The sequence below is a fragment of the Populus trichocarpa genome, chromosome 1, assembly GCF_000002775.5.
Source record: "Populus trichocarpa isolate Nisqually-1 chromosome 1, P.trichocarpa_v4.1, whole genome shotgun sequence".
In the NCBI taxonomy this organism is placed as follows: domain Eukaryota; kingdom Viridiplantae; phylum Streptophyta; class Magnoliopsida; order Malpighiales; family Salicaceae; genus Populus; species Populus trichocarpa.
This window is the reverse complement of record NC_037285.2, coordinates 6,297,858-6,316,048: the sequence shown is the minus strand read 5'-3', so window position 1 is coordinate 6,316,048 and position 18,191 is coordinate 6,297,858. Positions and strand designations below refer to the sequence as shown.

Here is an 18,191-nt window from a genome sequence, read left to right as displayed (position 1 = left end):
AATAGCACTGTGGCCCCCGACCACTCCATTTCACAATTATTTTTAACCTAATTTATTGTCACGTTGTCTTAGGGTTTATCCACTTCTTTCTATTAGAAAAGGTCCTACAATGAAACTTACTTGTACGCATCAATCATGCCTATCTTCCTTTCTGCAGTTTCTGGTTTTTCAGTTTTGATAAAGCAAGCCCAGATTGCTCAACAACACAACCCTTAAGCAATGCATTGATTCACCACAGACAAAACTGCATTAGTGGGGAGAGGATTGGGATATGATGCACTGAATAATGAAAAAAAAAAGAAAGAAATCAGGGTCTTACAAACTTTAAAATCACAGCTTCAAATATTAATAATTCTTCAAATAATTTAATTTGTTCTAAAAAATAAATTAGATAACCCTATATATATATATATATATATATATATATATATATATATATATATATATTCTATATCTAAACCATAATCCTAATATTTATTGGAAGTTATATAGCTAATATAAAATCCATAGGATTTCTAAACTAAATAAGAAAAGTAAAATACTAGGAAAATAAATCGAATTCTGAACAACAACTTCTGTTTCTGATTTGGGTATGGAAATGATCTCAACTGGCTTTAGTGTGCCAACCTTATTGGGAATAAGGCTTGTAGAACATGTCAATCAAATTAGAGATTGCGGGTTCAAGAGCTCGATGCCGCACCTATGTTCTAGATTCCGATAGACAACCTATTGTTTAAAAAAAAAATTAGGGGTGGATCCTTTGGTGGCCTTTTTTTTTTTTTTTACCTTTTTCTCTTTGTTTTTTTATACACCCTGTGAACATTTACTACATTCACTTATTTTTTAGTTTTAACATAATTTTTAAATAATATTTTAATTTTAATTTATTTTCAATTATTATGTATTTGATTTAAAAATAATACTATTAATAATAAATTATTTATAAAAACTCCATTCAAATTATTTGTTGATTATTAGAATGTTTAAATAGATTTGAAACTTGATTTTATCACATTTATAAAAAAAAAATTTAGCTTTCAATCATATAAAATATAGACATACTATTTTGAATTATTTTTTTAACTTGATTTACTAATCATAATTTTTTTTTAACAATGTTTCCAGTTAAAAATATTGCATTGATTAATACAAAAGAAAAAATTATCTTTATAAAACAAAAAATTCAAAATGACTATATTTTCAGATTTAACAATAATAAATTTCATGAGATTTGGAAAAAAATTTATGCTTAAAAAAAATTTAGATCTCCCCAGTCCCCACTACGTAAAGCAGGCATACAAATTAGTTTGGTTCTAAACACCAAACCAAAATGCCAACTTTAGTAGTTTAATACAAGGTTTCATATTTTAGTTTTTAAGACTTTTAATCTGATTTATTAAACAAGTGTTTTTATATTTATATATAGAATTATACATGCATTCATTGTTGCTTAAGAAACTATAAGTGGTTGCCTACAAGATACAGGATGCCCCAACTCAAGATTCATTTGCAGAAACACGCATGGTGTAATAAGAACCAAAAAAAAAGCAACTCGATTCGAGCAAGTCATGGTGGTGTATGATTAGGTTGCATGCGGCAAAGACACAGAACTGACAAGAGCAAAGACCACTAATATTCGGCAACTTTTGGTCTTGTCACTCAACAAGAACCCATTGGCGATCACTTATGAGTTCCATTGATTCCTAAAACCCTGACACAACGAGTTTCAAATCGAAAATGTTTACATCTAGTTTTCGTCACATGATTTATGTAAAATCAGGCTCTACATGGTCAAATTCAAAACTGCAATAAAGAACGTATGCTCAACGCTTCCCCTGCATGCATGGTTGCTACCAACCAGTTATGTCAAGCAAACGTGACCAAGTCATCCTTTGCTCCTGCATCCCCGGAAGCATCCAAGAGCATCTCACATTCAACCAATGTGCTTTTGCATTGGCCATGCCACAACTCACGAGAATATATGGCTGCATTGGAAATTACCACCATGATGCTTTATGAAACACAAGCAGGAATTTGGAAGTTGATGGATTGAGTAGCAGAGATTCAGAAAGAAACCATTTCCAAGATCTAATTTAAAGCTTCCAAATGGTGGTGTTCAAGATTGCGAAGTATGATTTTTGCAAAAACTTTGGCTTCAATTGGGGCCGTAGTTGCTGCTGCAGCAGCGCGTAAGACTCTTGGTGCTCCTGCATTTTGCAACAGGCTTGTGTGATGCAATGTATGTCGTCCTCCCGGGATTGTAAACTGAAATGCAGTAACAAAAGTGTTATTCGGATAGTGTCTGCCATTCACATTTAATTGCAGAAACATATCAAATTTCAAATTCAACCTCCACATGCAGGCATAGTGGAGAGGAAAAGAGGCTCACCTGGAGAAGAGCAAAGGCAGAACAAGCCTTGAGTATAGAAGAAGGATTCCGCAACATAGCAACAAATCTTCCAATCTCAGCTGCACTGAAAAATAGAAACACGGAATTCAGAACACGATCAGCAGTGAGGAGTCAAAATTCAGAACAAGATCAGCAGTGAGGAGTCTAATTTATGTATATATTATAAACTTACTGGCATGCCTTATTATGCAATCTATTGATGATGCTCCAATGTTCCGCAATCGGAAAAATTCACACACTTTTCACCCAGGGCCAAACAACCTAAGGTCCTCAAAATAGTAACAAATACAGCCACAAAGGCACGGCAATGTAACAAATGTATTTCATATAAAGTGTTAAATGTATTGGATTCAACTAAAGCATCCAAGAACAAGCACGAGGGAATATTGGACTTCCGCACTCCCAATTCATAAGGTTGTTTGCAGATGATTATTACAATTACTAAATCCTAGGTATACCAAGTCTTCATGAAGACATTTTTCAACCACAGACAATCAAAAGCAACAACAGAATTGTGCTTATTGTTTCTATTAAATTAAACTATTTCATATTAGTTTTTTAAATGTGAATCTTCAAGATTGGTATTGGAAAAGGGAATAAAAAAGAAAAAACCTGCATCTCAGATGCCCTGCTTCTGGTATACGTACTGCTTCTGCTACTTGTCCAAGGGCTTTGGGGGCGGATGACACCATTGCAGCAGCAAAATTTTGTGGAACAGAGAAAGAAAGCACAAATGCTTCAATTTTCTTCAGGGCCACCCTTTTAATCTCGTCAAAGTTCATGGTCTTTGAGGTTCCCTCTGATAAAGGCCCCCCTGGTGCAAATTCTTCCGTTCTGTATGCAACACAGTAAACTCAAAAACTCTTGCAAATTGAGACCTGAAGCCACTGCAATCCTAGACATGTTATAGGAATATCTAACATGCACATGCCACATGGAAGCCATCCCAGTATATCCATGATGTGTAAGGGTTAACTCACAAATAAATACATGTGTTTCGGTTAGTGTGTGGTCATGACAGATTAAAAAGTATTTTGAATCTCTACCTCTGATCAAACACGTATGCCAGAGCCAATGCAGCCATTAGACGTGCCATTTTTGATACCGATGAAGAACACAGATGAATGAGGGCTGGGACTCCTCCACCCTCTACTATGCGAAGAGCATTGGTGGGATAAAAAGCCAGATTCCAAAGAGCACCTGCAGCAGTCTCATGGACATCCTGAAAATCCAATAAATATAGGTCATTCAAGTCATGTTCAAATTTTACCATGAATGCTATACCAAACCATTTCAGTTAAAGAAAGATTGATTGGTCTTGGATGGTGATGGTTTCAGTTCATCCGAGTTTGCCAAAGACCAAAACTTACTGCAATATCTGAGCAAGCCAGTACAATTAGTGGAGCTACACCGCCTTCTTGCCCAATAGCAATACTGGATTAACAGGAAACCGAGGTAACACATTAGTAAAAGTAAAACAGATTGTAGAGATGCAATTTCGCTTACCAAGTTAATTAGTAGAGACTGAAACCGAGGCACCATCAACTGAATAATTTCATATCAAAGAGTAAAAAGACAGTCTTTTCATTAATGGAGTTTAAACATTTCTTTTTGATGTCTTGAAATCGCATCTTAAGAGGCAGAGTTATGATAGTTAACAGGACAGAGAAAATAACAGGGTCCGTGCATAGCAAACGTGAAGGCACCGTCACATCCATTGCAATAAAGGATCACAACGGAGGATCTCCATATGCCAAGCAACCAACGCAAGGCAGCAATTGTCAACTCTAATAATATCAATACATTAGGAGGAATCCAGGGCAACATCGATTCAAACTTTCACTACCTGTTGGCTTCTGATACTGACAATCCCCAAAGAGCACCCGCAGCCCTTTCTTGAAGACTTTGGGAGGAATTTGAACATGATTGTGCTAGAGAAACCTAAAACACCATAATCAAGTCAAACATCAATTACTTGCAAATGCATGCAACAGCATTAATTCAAATAATAATCAAACTGGCATTGTTATATTTATTTCTTTACATGAAAGAACCATACAATACCATTGGAATTCATGATAACAAAATTCTACATCAAGGACATCTCAATATTAATGCTTAAGAGGTTTTAGTAGTTATTTATTTCTCTACCTACTTGCGTATTTTTTAAATCCTATCCTATCCTGTCATAACGTCTCAAACTACCTGGACAAATTAGAACATTTGAAGCTGATTACAAATAGATAATAATAATGATGATTGCAATGATGATGATATATATAAAAAACAGCAAAAGTTTTGGATATTTTAGCTTTTTATGCATCAGCTGGAATGCAAGAAGAAAACAAGTCTTTTTAACAAAGGTTTGCTGTGCAATTGCAATGCCGTACCAAGGCTGTGATGCCACCAGCTGCCGCTATTGCTTCTCTATTTTTGTCATCAAATGATAAATTCCACAGAGCACCAGCAGCTTCTTGCCTGTTTGTAAGTAAGAACATGAAATTCCACATGGTATTTAAAAGAGTAGAAGCTTGTGAAGCCAAGTACATAAATATTACATTACAATTACAATTACAATTACAAAAGAAACTAAAAAGGGTGGTGAAATTGCTGCACAAGACACGTAAACACGGTGGATTACAATAATGAATCCCCATTTTTTTCCTTTTTTTTAGGTTGCTCATTTTTTTTTTTTTCAATTTTATCCTTTTTGTATTTGGTTGATTTTAGATTGGAAATCATGGTTTGCTCTGATTCAGTTCTTATGGGATTCTCAAGTATCAAGAAAAAAAAACATTTGATTAATTCTCGGTTTGGGTAAAAACAAGATCAATTTCATTGATTTTAAACAATTAAAATTTAAAGGATGAATTTGAAAATTGACAATCCAAAGACCAATTTGAACAAAAAGAGAAGAATTGGTGAGAATGACCAATTCGAACAAAAAAGGGAAGAATTGGCGAGAATTGTTAGCGCATGGGAGAGGCCACCGAGCTTGGATGGCGCGTGCAACAATCTCCAAATACTTACGCCCTTCGTTGGTGCTATCCAAAAAGACTTGTTGTGGTCTACCGCCATGTGCGGCGTGTGTCAACGACGGACGTCTGGTTTGACTCCGGCAAACCATTTTTCTTTTCTTTATTTTCCTTTCTTTTCTCTCTCCTCACCTCGATTTCCATGCCTAGCACTCTCAAAAGACCAAAGTGGGTTGTCAAACTTTGTGTATCAAATTTTATTCTTATTCTTTTGATTGTTGTTTTTACCACCTGTTTTTTTTTTCTTTTCAATTTCATTCTTTAATATTTGATTTGTTGGAAATTAAGCTTTGTTATTTTTTTTATTTGCCTTTTACGAGATAATCTCGGTCTCATTAAACAGATCGCAGGGTGACCTAGTTTTACTCGGGTCTTTTTTTATTGTTTTTTTTAATAAAGTTTATTTTTTTATTTCGTCCTCCAACATTTGGTTAGTTGAGAATTGAGTTTTGTATTTTTTTTTTTTCTTTCTATGAGATAATCCTAATTTTATGACCTGGGTAATGGGTTTGGAAAATTCACCCCAGTTGACTTGGGATATTTTTGGGCCCTTTTTTAAAATTGATTTTTATATATATATATAATTTTATCCTTCACCAATAGATTAATTTCGGATTCAAGTTCATTATTTTTTTCAATTTTCTTTCTATGGGATTATCACAAACTCATACCGTGGGTTGTCTTAGTTTTTTTTTAAATAGATTTTCTTTTTTTTGCAGTTTAGTCCTCAAATATTGGGTTGGTTAGTAATTATGCTTCATAATTTATTTCAATATATTTTTATAGGGTTATCCGGTTCTGATGATCCATGTCAAGGGTTTAGAAGGTTTGTCAAGGTTGACCCCAGCTGTTTTTTATTTTTACTTTTTTTAGATTATTTTTTTTTTCAATTTTATCAACAACATTTGGTTATTTGAAAATTGGGCTTTGTATTTTTTTATTTGCTCTTTATAGAGTTATCGAAGTCAAATGACCCGGGTCATTGGTTTTGCATGCTAACTAGGGTTAACCCGAGTAAAATTGATTTGTCATCATCTCAATATTTAAAATGAAAGGATGTCGTCTTATATGTTATCTCAATATTTTAAAAAGATGTTGTCCAACATGCATTATATTTTGAATTCATAATTGATTTTTTTTTTCTAAAAAAAAGTTAGCAACACATTGATTTATTTATTGTTTAGAAAAAAATTGATCCAACCCCCGACATAACACAAGTCACGGATAGTTCTATGCTATTTAGTGTGTATTTGGTATTATGGTAGCTTTTTTTGTTAGAGTTTAAAAACACTGTTTGTTTTTGCGTTTCAAGCTACAATTGAGTGCGTTTTAAAAAACCATTTGGCTTGAAAAGGCATTAAATTGATTTTTTTAGTGTTTTCAGATGATTTTCATATGTTGTCAAAAATAAAATAAAAATCTATAAAAATCTTTATAAAGCTTTTCAAGCGAAAAACACTTTTGAAAAACATTTTGTATCATAATACCAAACATGCTTAAAAAAAATAGGTTCAAGAAAAACATTTTTAGTTATAGTTTTTAAAAAATAGATTTAAAAAAAAGTTTGATTAAACTATTGTGAGATAAATTTTTGTATGCAAAATAAATAAAAAACAAGTCTTCATGAATAAAAAGCATTTTACATTCTATAAAATCAAGGTTTGTAACGCAATTATGTGTAGGTCATATTGCGAAAGGCAGAAACCATTTGACTTACCAAAAGATTTTTTTTTATGTAGTTGAGCAAAAAAGAAAAGTTAGCATGTCAAACGGTCTCCTAGTATGAAACTAGCATGGTTGCCCGCATACTACCATAAGAAACTTTTTCGAATGAATTTTTTATTTAATTATAGAATAATAAAAATAGACATTTAAAGGAAAAATTACAGATAAAATTATGGAGAAAAAAAAAATTGTCAAAATTATCTTTCTTAATTCATGTAATTTTTTATTTTTTTTTACAACAAAATTTTCTCGTTAACGACATAGTTCATTAAATAAAATGTAACAAAAATTTTTTTGCAAAAACCATAATGATTTGAACTAAAAAAAAAACATATTTTTAAATAAAAACCTAATTTCATTATCCATGCATTTCATTTTTATTTTGACTTAAAACATGCTATTTTTATGAGAATCATTGTTTTTATGCAAAAATTTATTTTGATCTTGAAAGCAAGTTTAAATTAAAAAATCATGAATTGATTATTTTTACTGACCGACTAGTTCATTAGCACTCATTCCACAGGGGGTAAGATCAAAAAACAATTTAAAAAGTAAAAATAAGGTATAGCTATTGTCAATATGTTTTGTAGCAGCAAGAAAAGTTTTTATTGCAAGTTAAAAATTTTATGGGTCTGTTTAATAAAACAAATAGAGAATTAAATGCGCTAATAAATATTAAAAAAAAATATTAACAATAACTAAAGATCAAATTAAGTAGTTAAGAGAGAGATGCAGATTAAAATATTTAATTTCATGATTTGGGAAGCCTTTTAATTTTTTTATTTAATTATATGGTAATTATTTTTTTAAGAGCAATAATTAAAATTCCATTGAAATGATTTTATAATATAATTCCTTCTTTTTTTATTTGTTTTCTTCAAAGTAACATGACTTTTTTTTTCTCTGTCCTTCATTTAATAAAAATCAAAAAGCCATAAGAAATACAAAAAAAAAAAAACAAAATTGAATGGTTTGAAATAAAAGTAAAAGTATCATCTCTCAACTCTTTTATCTCATCAACATGGTCCATTTTTCACTTTTTTTTTTTTCAATAAATTTTGTTTTTTATAGAAATATGTTAATTTTAACGCAAAAACATTAAGAAATACAAGGGCACATTGACTGCGCATTGTTGTGGGAAACTTTTTGGCAATATCAACAAACCCTGGCAGGCTAACCTAGAGACCCTTCCACTCGAGTCCTTTCCTGGCTTGATCGAGTTTAAAATTGAATCAGGTAAGAGTTGACCCAATATGATCCAATTAAAACCCAATTTGATTTTAAAAAAATTCAAGACAATATTGTTTTAATATTTTCTTTTTATATACTAAAAATGTAAGAGTTGACACAATGCGCCCGTGTCTAGCACTGAAGTGAAAGAAACAATGTTTTTTTCTTTCTCATTTAGTTTATTTTGTAATTGTAATCGTAAATTCAAGCCAAACAAAATAGTTAAAAATTTAGAATGATAGTGCTCTTCAAATAACAACAATGAAAATGAATGGCAAGTTTTTCAAAAGGCGAGTGAAATTACTTTTTTATTAGAATTATCCAAAATACATAAGATTATCTTGTTATTTGCTTGAGTAAGATCGTTATTAACTATTATATTAATACCATAGGTAGTTATTATATTAATACCATAGGTAGCTGAAAGAAAAATAGATTACCTTACACCTTCATGCTGGGAAGAAGTGAGTTGGACCAATGCTTCAAGTGCTCCTGCCTCTCGCCTAACAGCAGCATTGTCATTATTGTTATCTCCATGAGCAGCTAGATTGGCCAATGCACGAGCAGCCTGGTCAAGAAGAGAAGCAACAGAGAATGCAGCAGTTTAGAACCCACTTTTAATCTAGTAAATGAATCACATGCCATAAACATGACGCTCGTATATCATATTCAGAAAATGACCATTTACTTGTGAACACATGCACAGATTAAAAGCTATAACCAGGATCACCTGCTCTTGCACTCCTTCAAACTTGCAGGATCTAGCAAGCATTACAAGAGCATGGACACCGCCTGCCACTGCCACTTCCATGCTACAGCTGTCATCAGCTGCCAAATTTGCCAGTGCTCCAGCTGCTCGTTCCTGAATAACAAGGTTGCAAACACCAGCCCATAATTCTTAATTGAAATGCTACATAAGTTGCAGAATCATGTAGCAAGTGATGCTTATATTATATGTATGCAGGATACATACAAGTACCCCATCATTGCCAGCGTGCCATTTATAAATAAGGTCAATCAAAACTTTTATACCGCCAGCCTCAGCAATGGCACCCTGTAAACAGCATTGATTAGAGTAAGTCACATAATTTTAGGTTATGGTATCATAAACTTGCTTCAATTTCCAAACAGCATTGATTAGAGTAAGTCGCATAATTTTAGGTTATGGCATCATAAACTTGCTTCAATTTCCACAACCTTATGCTCTTCTCCAACGGAAAGATTCCATAGGCCTCCAGCAGCCTCTTCAGCAACCAATCTGTTTACTGACCTAGCCAAACCGACAAGGATATTAATTCCTCCAATGTCAGCAACAGCTTTTGCAACTTTTGAATCTACAGACAAATTTGCTATAGCCTGCACAGGTCAACAGCGTTACAGGATTATGCCAAATAACTAACTTCTCAGGAAATCAAATTCTATGAACAAAATGTGAGAAGTAAGAATTCAAGGAGTAAGAAAATTTAGTAGCTTAAGCATCTAACTTTTGTTTCGAGTCATATCTAAACCTGGCCTTTTCCAACTCTTATTCAATAATTTTAAATGACTGTCCAAATGTCTTTCAAATTGCAAGAAGGATGAGGAATGGCACCTAAAAGAAATCACCCTTACCTTTGCTGCTTCAGACTGAAGTCCTTCTCGGCAAGATCTAGCAAGGTCCAAAAGCAGCTGTATTCCACCATTCTGCATAACTACCTCAGCTCTTTGAGAATCAACAGTGGCATTTTCATCGTCAATCACAACAAAAGTAGCAATTGAATTGGCTGCTCTTTCTTGAACATCTTCTTGTGAGCTTTGCAATAAATCAAGCAACAGAGCTGCTCCTTGCTTGATCCAGAAAGCATCAAGCTCCTTGGGGTTGTTCTCCGCGATACGTAAAAGAAAATGTGAGAAAATCCATTCAATCCAAGTAGCAATGACATCCATGCTTCTGTCGATGCTCTTTACTTTCCTCCAATAAGATAAGTTGTTGCTCTCATTTTCAGTAATATCGACAAATAACGAGCCTACTGCCTTGAAAATGTCATTGAAAACTGTGAGTAATATTTTTCCCTTATGATTATATGTCATGTGATTATCAACTTCAGCTTCAAAAACTGGACAGTTCAAGGCCACCAACACTTTCAAGTATTGGGATGACAAAAACAATCTCATGACAGAGCTGAAAGTTATATCTGTCCTTGACACATCTAACCCCACCAACTTGGGCAATTTACTCCAAACACATGAAGCTGAATTCCATTTCAGGTTTTTTGTTCCAGCCAGTGACAAAAATTGGACAGAAGTCAGGTTTCCTAATGCGAGTTCATCAACAGAATTGGATTCCATGAATGCAACCTCCACCAATTGCCTACAATGCTTAGCTAAAGCATTTATGGCTTCTCCAGTAACTTCCTTAACACCTGAAATCTGAAGTCTCTTTAACTTGGGGCAGCAAAGTGCTATTACTCTGATTGCAAAGCTGGTGATTCTTTCACACACATCTGGCCCAAGTTGGAGACACTCAAGCATCTCATGTCGAGCTGCTATCATTGAAAGTGTAGCATCTGTGATATCCCGACAGAAATCACCACTAATTTCACGAAGTTCCCTCGCTTCAAGACTAATAATAGCATCTGCGGACTCTGCCCCTAGAAACCGAAGCTTCCGAAGATTTTTGGATCGAGAAGACAGCGACTGTGCTGCTGCAATATCAAACTTGTGGTACCGAAGGTCTAGAGAATCCCATAAACAAGGAGAGGAACCTAACAGTCTAAATGTTCGACATGTTGCCGACAAACTGGCCCGGTCTCGATAATTTAAATAAGAAAATAGCTGAATAGCTGTGTCATCAGGCAATGCCATCCAATCAAGGTCACAAATGGTACTGGAGCGCAAACATCCATCATCCTGATTCTCTGAATTACTGCCTACAATCTCCTTATTTTTTTCCTTGGAGTGTGCCAACTTTCTCCTCACCCTTCGAGTCATATCTCAATCAAAAAGCTCCAATATCGTGCACACTAGGAACCCTTCTGTCAGCAATCTTTCAATTGAAACAAAATAAGCAACTCATTAATCAAACAAGCTACAATTCTATTATACACATACACCAATGCCAAACAACCTCCAAATTCATTAAGAAAGCAAGCAACAAACAGAATACACCATTCTTTGGGACCGCATAACAAACAATCTTTAATTTCATAAAAGAACCTTCTAACATTCAATAAAGAAAGCTCCAATGTTTCACATGCTAAAGACCTAAAATTAACCAATTCTACTATCATAGAAAAACAAACATCCAATGAAACAAGCTCTAATTCAATAATCGCAACCCCAGATATAAGAAGTCCATTTTTGCAATCAAGAACAAATACTTAATCACAAAAACATGAAAAAACAGCTGCTGAACAAAGCCAAACATCACAAGACAGGCGAGGAATTCAACCAAAAGCAAGTAATGGGCATACCTAAATAGCGTCAAACAAGTTAAAACTCAATTGGGCTGTCGTTAAAGAGCCTGAAAAAGGAACCTTTCAAACTGTGAATGTGAATAGGAAACTTAAAAAAAAAAAGCGTTTTAGAAGGTAATGGCAGTTAAAGAGTGTAAAAAACAAAAACAAAGGAAATTGTGAAGTTGAAGCCAGTTTTTTTAGCTTCGAATTAAAAGATACCTCCCTCTCTCTTTGTGGGTGCAAAGCAATGGTGTTTGATGCGAGAAAGAGAGGGGAGAAAAAAGAAAGGTTTAGTTGAGTGGAGGACGGTGTTGGTGGGCTTTCTTGCTTCTTGTTGCCATATAAATACCTCTCTGTCATTCACCGCCTGTTTTATAGTACCATGTGATTATTGATTTTTTTCTTGAGGTCAATGGTTTTTTTTCCTTTATTTTTTTTATTGTCTTCAAGAACACATAAATTCATTTTAAAGTTATTCTAAAAATCAAATTATTTTAAATCTTTGTTTTTATTTCTCGAACCAAAAGCATTTTTATTCTTTTATATTTATTTTTTAATCCAAAAACACAAACAAAACACGATAGAATTTATGTATTCAATGGATAAAAAGGAAAGATAAGGCGAATTACTGCAAGTGCAATGGATAGGTGTTTCTAAGTGGTTATTCCAATTATTTTGGTGCGATTGCGGCAATGGAGTATTATTGAAAATGAGGAGCATTGATGCATGCGGCCAGTGGATTCTTTTAATTTCTATTACTGATAAAAACACTTCAGGTCAAGAGACCGAAAGCATCGGTTCAGTAGCAGATTACTTTTGTCACATGCAATTAAGTATCGTCTAAGATATGGCTAAACTCTTTGCATCCTGCATTTACAATTCGTAAGCCAGCTTGCCGTTTGCAGACAGGGCATTTACGAGAGAATCCATTTCTTGACGTCTCTCATTGAACTTGAAACGAAGATAGTGACACAGAGAGCAAAAAAAAAACCTCTGGGAAGTTTTAGTCGGCTTGTAATGTTTGGTGGTATCAAAACTTGACGAGAACTTTCTGCATACGCAAAACCAATTCGTTATAAACAAGAAGGGAAGCGACCATATAATAGATTGTTTCCATGTAACTACACGATGTTAATTATTACAGTTTTGACTTTTGATCCTTGATTTGTCCTGTACAAGGTTAGCCGAAACTTAATGACATGGCATGGAATTCATTAAACTAATGTTTGAAATGTTACCTAATTACAAAGCTGTGATATATCATAAAAAATGCCGTGTATGGTAGGGTTTATTGCATGCAGTCCTGCTCACAAAATACAAACATTTGACAAGAGTTCAATGAAAGAAGCAGAATTAAGAAACATAGTAATATCACACGAAAAAAGCATACTTACGGTATATGCTTGCTTTGTTTCTATCACAGTTTACTTGCAGCTTCGCCAAGGGATAGCTGATTCCATGAAACTCAACAAATGTTGGTATATATTTGACTTCCGTTATTGATTTGTCTTGACACGGGATAAATGTCGTTTGCCATAGTTTCATTCGTTTTGCCATTGTCTTGACACACACACACCCCGAGACTGGCCAAACCTGTGTCACGAGTATACTCTTTCGGAAATCGAGTTATGGTTCTTCAAGTTTTTCACTTCTGACATATTAAAAACAGAGATAAGGAGAATCGAAATATTTGGTTAAACACTGATGCCCTGTTTTTGTAGTATACTTTTTTTTGTTAAGTTTGCAAGCCACCTGGATTAAAAAATGGAGACATGCCTCAGTCATCTGAACTATATTCACTAGATTCTGGAAATAAGGGCACAGACGCCCAGCAGAACGACTCCTTGTCTTTGAGGAGGAGGCAACTTCCATCTGAATTCCATTTCAAATCAGTTATGTTAAACTGTGGTAGAGGATTACTCACGCAGTAAGCACCTGATGGGGTCCACATATACAAGTGAGAGCTGCCAGTACAGAGAACAAGACGTGTGCATGTTGGGTCCCATGCTGCTGCTCGTATGGGATCCTTCTGCACCAAGATGGCAGCAAGCTCTAGATGGCGTATATCCCATATCCACAGAGCAGTTGGCATGCTATCATTACGTGTATAAATATATCGGCTGTCTTTACTCCATGACATAAGACCTGCAATTAAGGTCATGCATTTTTAGTGCATTTTGGTTTGATACTAACAAAGAGGAAAACAAACATCAATGCACTGCAAGGAACTCTTAAAACATGTATTGTTAATTGCATCAACATGCTATACGAGAAAGATGGGCTTTACCGATGCCTTGTTTAGGATTCGGTTTGTCTGCAGGAGGCTTCTGGAAAGGCAAGCTAATAGGTACTTCAGTAACATCGTACATGACTCTGAAGTGTCCTTCTGAAACATCTTTTAGGAAAGGAAAAGGTATTAATTCGACTAGAAAAGTTATTCAAAAGAAGTGATATAGTTGCATGAAGACAGTTTCAAATTCATTTTACAGATCAAACATTCTGTGTCAAACAAGATCCATGTCACTGTAAGATACTCCATACTTGTGCAGTCATGCTTTACCAGAATTTCCTTGGAGAAACTCATCACTCAAGCATAACTCAGACATATTGAGGTGCAATGGCTCGTCTACCTCCTGCAAAATTAAGAAAAGACTGAAAGTTGTAACCACTTAAATCATCAGTGCACCCAATGATATAAAAAAAAAAAATCCAGTCACCTTGAAAACAGCAGCACAACAAGGACCACGGACAGTGGATAGGTGCATGAATTCAGCAAATGTTTTCCAAGTTAAGTGATTCAAAACTCGCAACATCTGATCATAACTACCCACAGCTAGATATTGGCCACAAGGCGACCACGAAACACTTTTTACACCCAGTCCACTTTCATATGCTTGATACTTGGATAGGCATCTCCCATCTGGGGAGTAAATTAGAACCTGTATCGAATTGCAACAACCATAAGCTCTCAGTCTTATAGACAGGGACACAAAGATAGAAACCATCAAAAGTCAACATGCAATCTTGGGCATTGATAAACCATGAGATATAATACAAAGTGGAGCTCCTATGAAATGTCACATATGCATAATGCAAGACATAAAATTGATAGCAACAGACATTTTCAATGCTTGGCAATGTACTATCATAAAATGCTAATCATCACCAAGAAATTAGAAGGGTACAATATAAGCATTAAATTCTACCCCAGATTTGCTTCTCCTCGTGCTTATAAAGTCAAGTGCTCTTGATAAATGGTAAATGCAACAAAAAACAAACGCCATTACCTTGAATTCAAGTGGTGCATCCCATATTACTATAGCACTATCATCCGGCGACCACTCTATATCAGCTAAGTCCAATGTATCAACAGCAAACGCACCCATTATTTCCCATGTATGACATGACAGTAGATTTACATAATCCTTGCAATCACGCCTCGTACAAATTGCAGCATATTTCCCATCTTTAGTGAAAGAAACCCCTTTAGAGCAATGCTTTGGCCCCTGGACATGAACACATGCTGTGTTCAAAAGCGACCAAACTGTTAACCTCAACTGAAAATCTGAAGTGGTAAGTATATGCCGGCTGTCAGGACTCCATCTAGAATATGCAATACCAGCAGGACCTTCATCTATTTTGCATGTCCACTCAGGTTGAGTCAATGACCATGCTTGTATCATCGGTCTTTTATTCAGACCGCAAAGGATGTACTCAGAATCATTTGCCCATTCTATATAGCTTATCTTATCCAAGCATGAAAACAACTGCACAACCTGCAAATCATAAAAAACAATGCAAGATCTCACAAAAGAATCCCATATTTAATAGCCTCGATTAATAAAACTCAGTGGTTAATACTTGAGCAGACAAAGAAATTTTTTTCCCACAAAATTTTCTCAGTAACCAAACAAGACATAAGCATAATTTAATCAAAACCTCGCATTGTACCATCAAATATCCTCCTGCCCTTTTACTTAACCAGTCCAGTTCAATTTTCACAAATGACACTAACAAGAAAACAGAAAATGATCAAAGCTTTTATACTTTCCATGCATTTCCCAAGGATCCAAATACAAGCATTACACTAAGTTCACGAGAAACTAAGAAACAAACTTCCACTTTCTCAGTAACCAGACAAAGAAATATCAGGCAAACAAGACTTAACGTAATACCAAATCAGATTCCCGTTCTAGCTCAACCACACACCACTGACACTAACAAGAAAAGAAAAAAGATCAAACAAAACTTTCTATTCTTCCCATTTTTTTCAAATTTTCTAGGCATCCAAACACAAAATTCACCACGAAGTTCTAGAAACCAAAAAGAAAAACGGAAAGGGTAGCTCAATACACACCACTGAAATTAGGAAAAAAAGAAAAAGATCAAACAAGAACTTGCATTCTTCCAATTTTCTCAGCATCCAAACATAGCTCGTTACAGAAATTCACCACGAATTTCTTAAAAACAAACAGAACAATCAAAAGGGTAGTGAAAATACCTTAAAAGAGAGCGTATCACGAATCACGAGACGGTAATCGACAGCAACAGCGATGTAACGGGAGTTTGGAGAGAAACAACAAGGACCCGTCTGCTTATAAGCTTCAGTAAACTCCATTTTTACCTTTTGGTATGTTTAACCTATCTAACTATCTATCAATCTAAGCTCTGAAATCTGTCAACTTTTTAGCATGTTTTTTTTGTTAGCGATCGAGCAACGCTATGCAACTACAGTATCTGTGTGGATCTTTGGAGTTTAAAATTAAAGGTCATTTTGGTTTTGACTGTTGGAGACCCGCACAGATTTTGCAGTAAAGTAAAATGCCTTTTTTCTTTTTTTCTTTTTATTTCCCCCCTGTCAAATGGTTCTGGGCTTTTATGCCAGAATTTATGTAGGTCTACCAAAATTATTATACGGCCCATGCAATAATTTAATGCAATTTACAATATGAGAAGTTTTAATATATTTATGAATTATAAAAATTATGCTGTTTAATAACAAGTTACTAGTTTAGATTAAATAATAGATAGTATCTAGATTAAAATGCTGTAGAGATTACTAGTTTACTTCTTGTGATATGTTGCAGGTTAGACAAAAAAAAAAAAAAAATTTGAATGTAAAAAGTAATTTTAATTTTGGAAAGTTTTTTCACATTCTCATTAAACTCAATATAGTAAGTCAAACTTGAAAACCCTCGACTTCAGTCATTTTTAAGTTCGGGTTTTCAATTAAATTATTTGAGAGTTGACTTAATATATCTCAGTCAACTTGGCATATCCAAAGATAAAAAAAATCAAAAAATAAAAAAAATAACATAAAAAACAAACGTCAGACACGAGTTTAAAGCAATTTGGATAATCGTTAAAAAATTATTTGACTTTAAATATAAAAAAAGCTTGCATTTTTTTTTTAAACATTGAGACGATGATATATTGTATCGATTCTGGTCAACCTAAGTTAACCTGTCAAACTTGTGACTTGGGTTGTGGATTCTAATGAGTTCAATAATATTTTTATTATATGATAAAAAAATTAAAACCAATTTAAAATCAGTTCAATATTAAATAATGAAATTGAAGGGAAAAAATCATCAAAAACCACATACTGAAGGTTCTTTTTTTTTTTTTAAAAAAAAAGGTTAGGCCAGACACGCTATCTAAGTGGCCCAACATATCAGGGCCTTAAAAAAAGTCCAAACATGCGAGCCTGGGTCAAACAACTTAAACTAGCAGTAAAAAGTGGTTTCACTTTTTTAAAAAAATAAAATGATGACATATTGGATCGATTTTGATCAATTTAAATTAACTTGTCAAACTTGTGACCAGGGTTGTGGGCTCCAATGGGTTCAATAATATTTTTTTTTATTTTCATTATATGATAAAAAAAAAATGAAGATAGGTGTGTGTGGCATGTTAGGGCTGACGACGCATTGCCGGTTATACGCAACTTGAAATCCTGCCACCACTATGGTGATCGAAAATCTTGAGGTAGAGTTTTTTGGCTTGAAAATCCATATTTGTACTCATTTTCACCAAAAAAAAAACCTAATAAATCTTCATAAACCACCTGCTAACCTCAAAATACCCAAGAAAACTAATATCAACTGAATCTAAAAAATTAAAATGGAAGATTTTCTTTTTTAGACCTGTTTACAATGAGAAACCACCACCATCAAACACTAAGTCTGTCTATTTTTGTTGTTGATATTACGACAACTAACTATTTTTTTTTTACTATTTTCCGATAACTTTATATTTATTCTTTATAACTCAGGGTCTGAAAATAAACAAAATTAATTTTTGAATTAAAATGCAAATTATCATAAATTTGGTACGAGCCATTGTGTTTTAATT

The 18,191-nt window shown here is 34.1% G+C and overlaps 2 protein-coding genes across 4 annotated transcripts; both read right to left on the bottom strand.

Moving 5' to 3' along the window:
• Positions 1–1,556: 1,556 nt before the first annotated feature.
• Positions 1,557–12,172, bottom strand: LOC18094470 (protein ARABIDILLO 1). 2 transcript variants are annotated; one of them, XM_024585190.2, is made up of 14 exons: positions 12,057–12,172; positions 11,853–11,943; positions 10,012–11,425; positions 9,598–9,756; positions 9,374–9,454; positions 9,131–9,262; positions 8,841–8,968; positions 4,801–4,888; positions 4,257–4,351; positions 3,781–3,844; positions 3,457–3,632; positions 3,023–3,244; positions 2,390–2,474; positions 1,557–2,265 (listed from the first exon to the last, which is right to left on the bottom strand). In XM_024585190.2, exons 3-14 carry the CDS (start codon positions 11,368–11,370, stop codon positions 2,089–2,091), a joined length of 2,766 nt encoding a protein of 921 aa, XP_024440958.2. In that variant the 5' UTR covers positions 11,371–11,425; positions 11,853–11,943; positions 12,057–12,172; the 3' UTR covers positions 1,557–2,088. The 2 variants fall into 2 exon arrangements, with proteins under 2 accessions (XP_024440958.2, XP_024440961.2); XM_024585193.2 differs by having other exon boundaries at positions 1,557–1,985; positions 2,077–2,265; positions 11,853–12,145.
• A 738-nt stretch (positions 12,173–12,910) lies between these two features.
• On the bottom strand, positions 12,911–16,663 carry LOC7491488 (uncharacterized). Of its 2 annotated transcripts, XR_002977811.2 has the most exons (7): positions 16,339–16,663; positions 15,125–15,613; positions 14,555–14,776; positions 14,398–14,470; positions 14,125–14,232; positions 13,232–13,982; positions 12,911–13,140 (listed from the first exon to the last, which is right to left on the bottom strand). XR_002977811.2 is itself a non-coding variant. In XM_002297887.4 (6 exons), the coding sequence occupies exons 1-6, from the start codon at positions 16,453–16,455 to the stop codon at positions 13,615–13,617; spliced, it is 1,377 nt and encodes a 458-aa protein (XP_002297923.3). In that variant the 5' UTR covers positions 16,456–16,663; the 3' UTR covers positions 12,911–13,614. The 2 variants fall into 2 exon arrangements, 1 of the variants encoding a protein (XP_002297923.3); XM_002297887.4 differs by having other exon boundaries at positions 12,911–13,982.
• Positions 16,664–18,191: the final 1,528 nt, after the last annotated feature.

Coding starts and splice junctions, on each gene's coding strand:
- LOC18094470 (XM_024585190.2), bottom strand. CDS start 11,370: ATGACTCGAAGGGTGAGGAGAAAGTTGGCACACTCCAAGGAAAAAAAT. Junction 9,757..10,011: donor TTCAGTCTGAAGCAGCAAAG/GTAAGGGTGATT, acceptor TGACCTGTGCAG/GCTATAGCAAATTTGTCTGT. Junction 8,969..9,130: donor TTGAAGGAGTGCAAGAGCAG/GTGATCCTGGTT, acceptor CTTCTTGACCAG/GCTGCTCGTGCATTGGCCAA.
- LOC7491488 (XM_002297887.4), bottom strand. CDS start 16,455: ATGGAGTTTACTGAAGCTTATAAGCAGACGGGTCCTTGTTGTTTCTCT. Junction 15,614..16,338: donor GTGATACGCTCTCTTTTAAG/GTATTTTCACTA, acceptor TATGATTTGCAG/GTTGTGCAGTTGTTTTCATG. Junction 14,471..14,554: donor GTTGTGCTGCTGTTTTCAAG/GTGACTGGATTT, acceptor TTAATTTTGCAG/GAGGTAGACGAGCCATTGCA.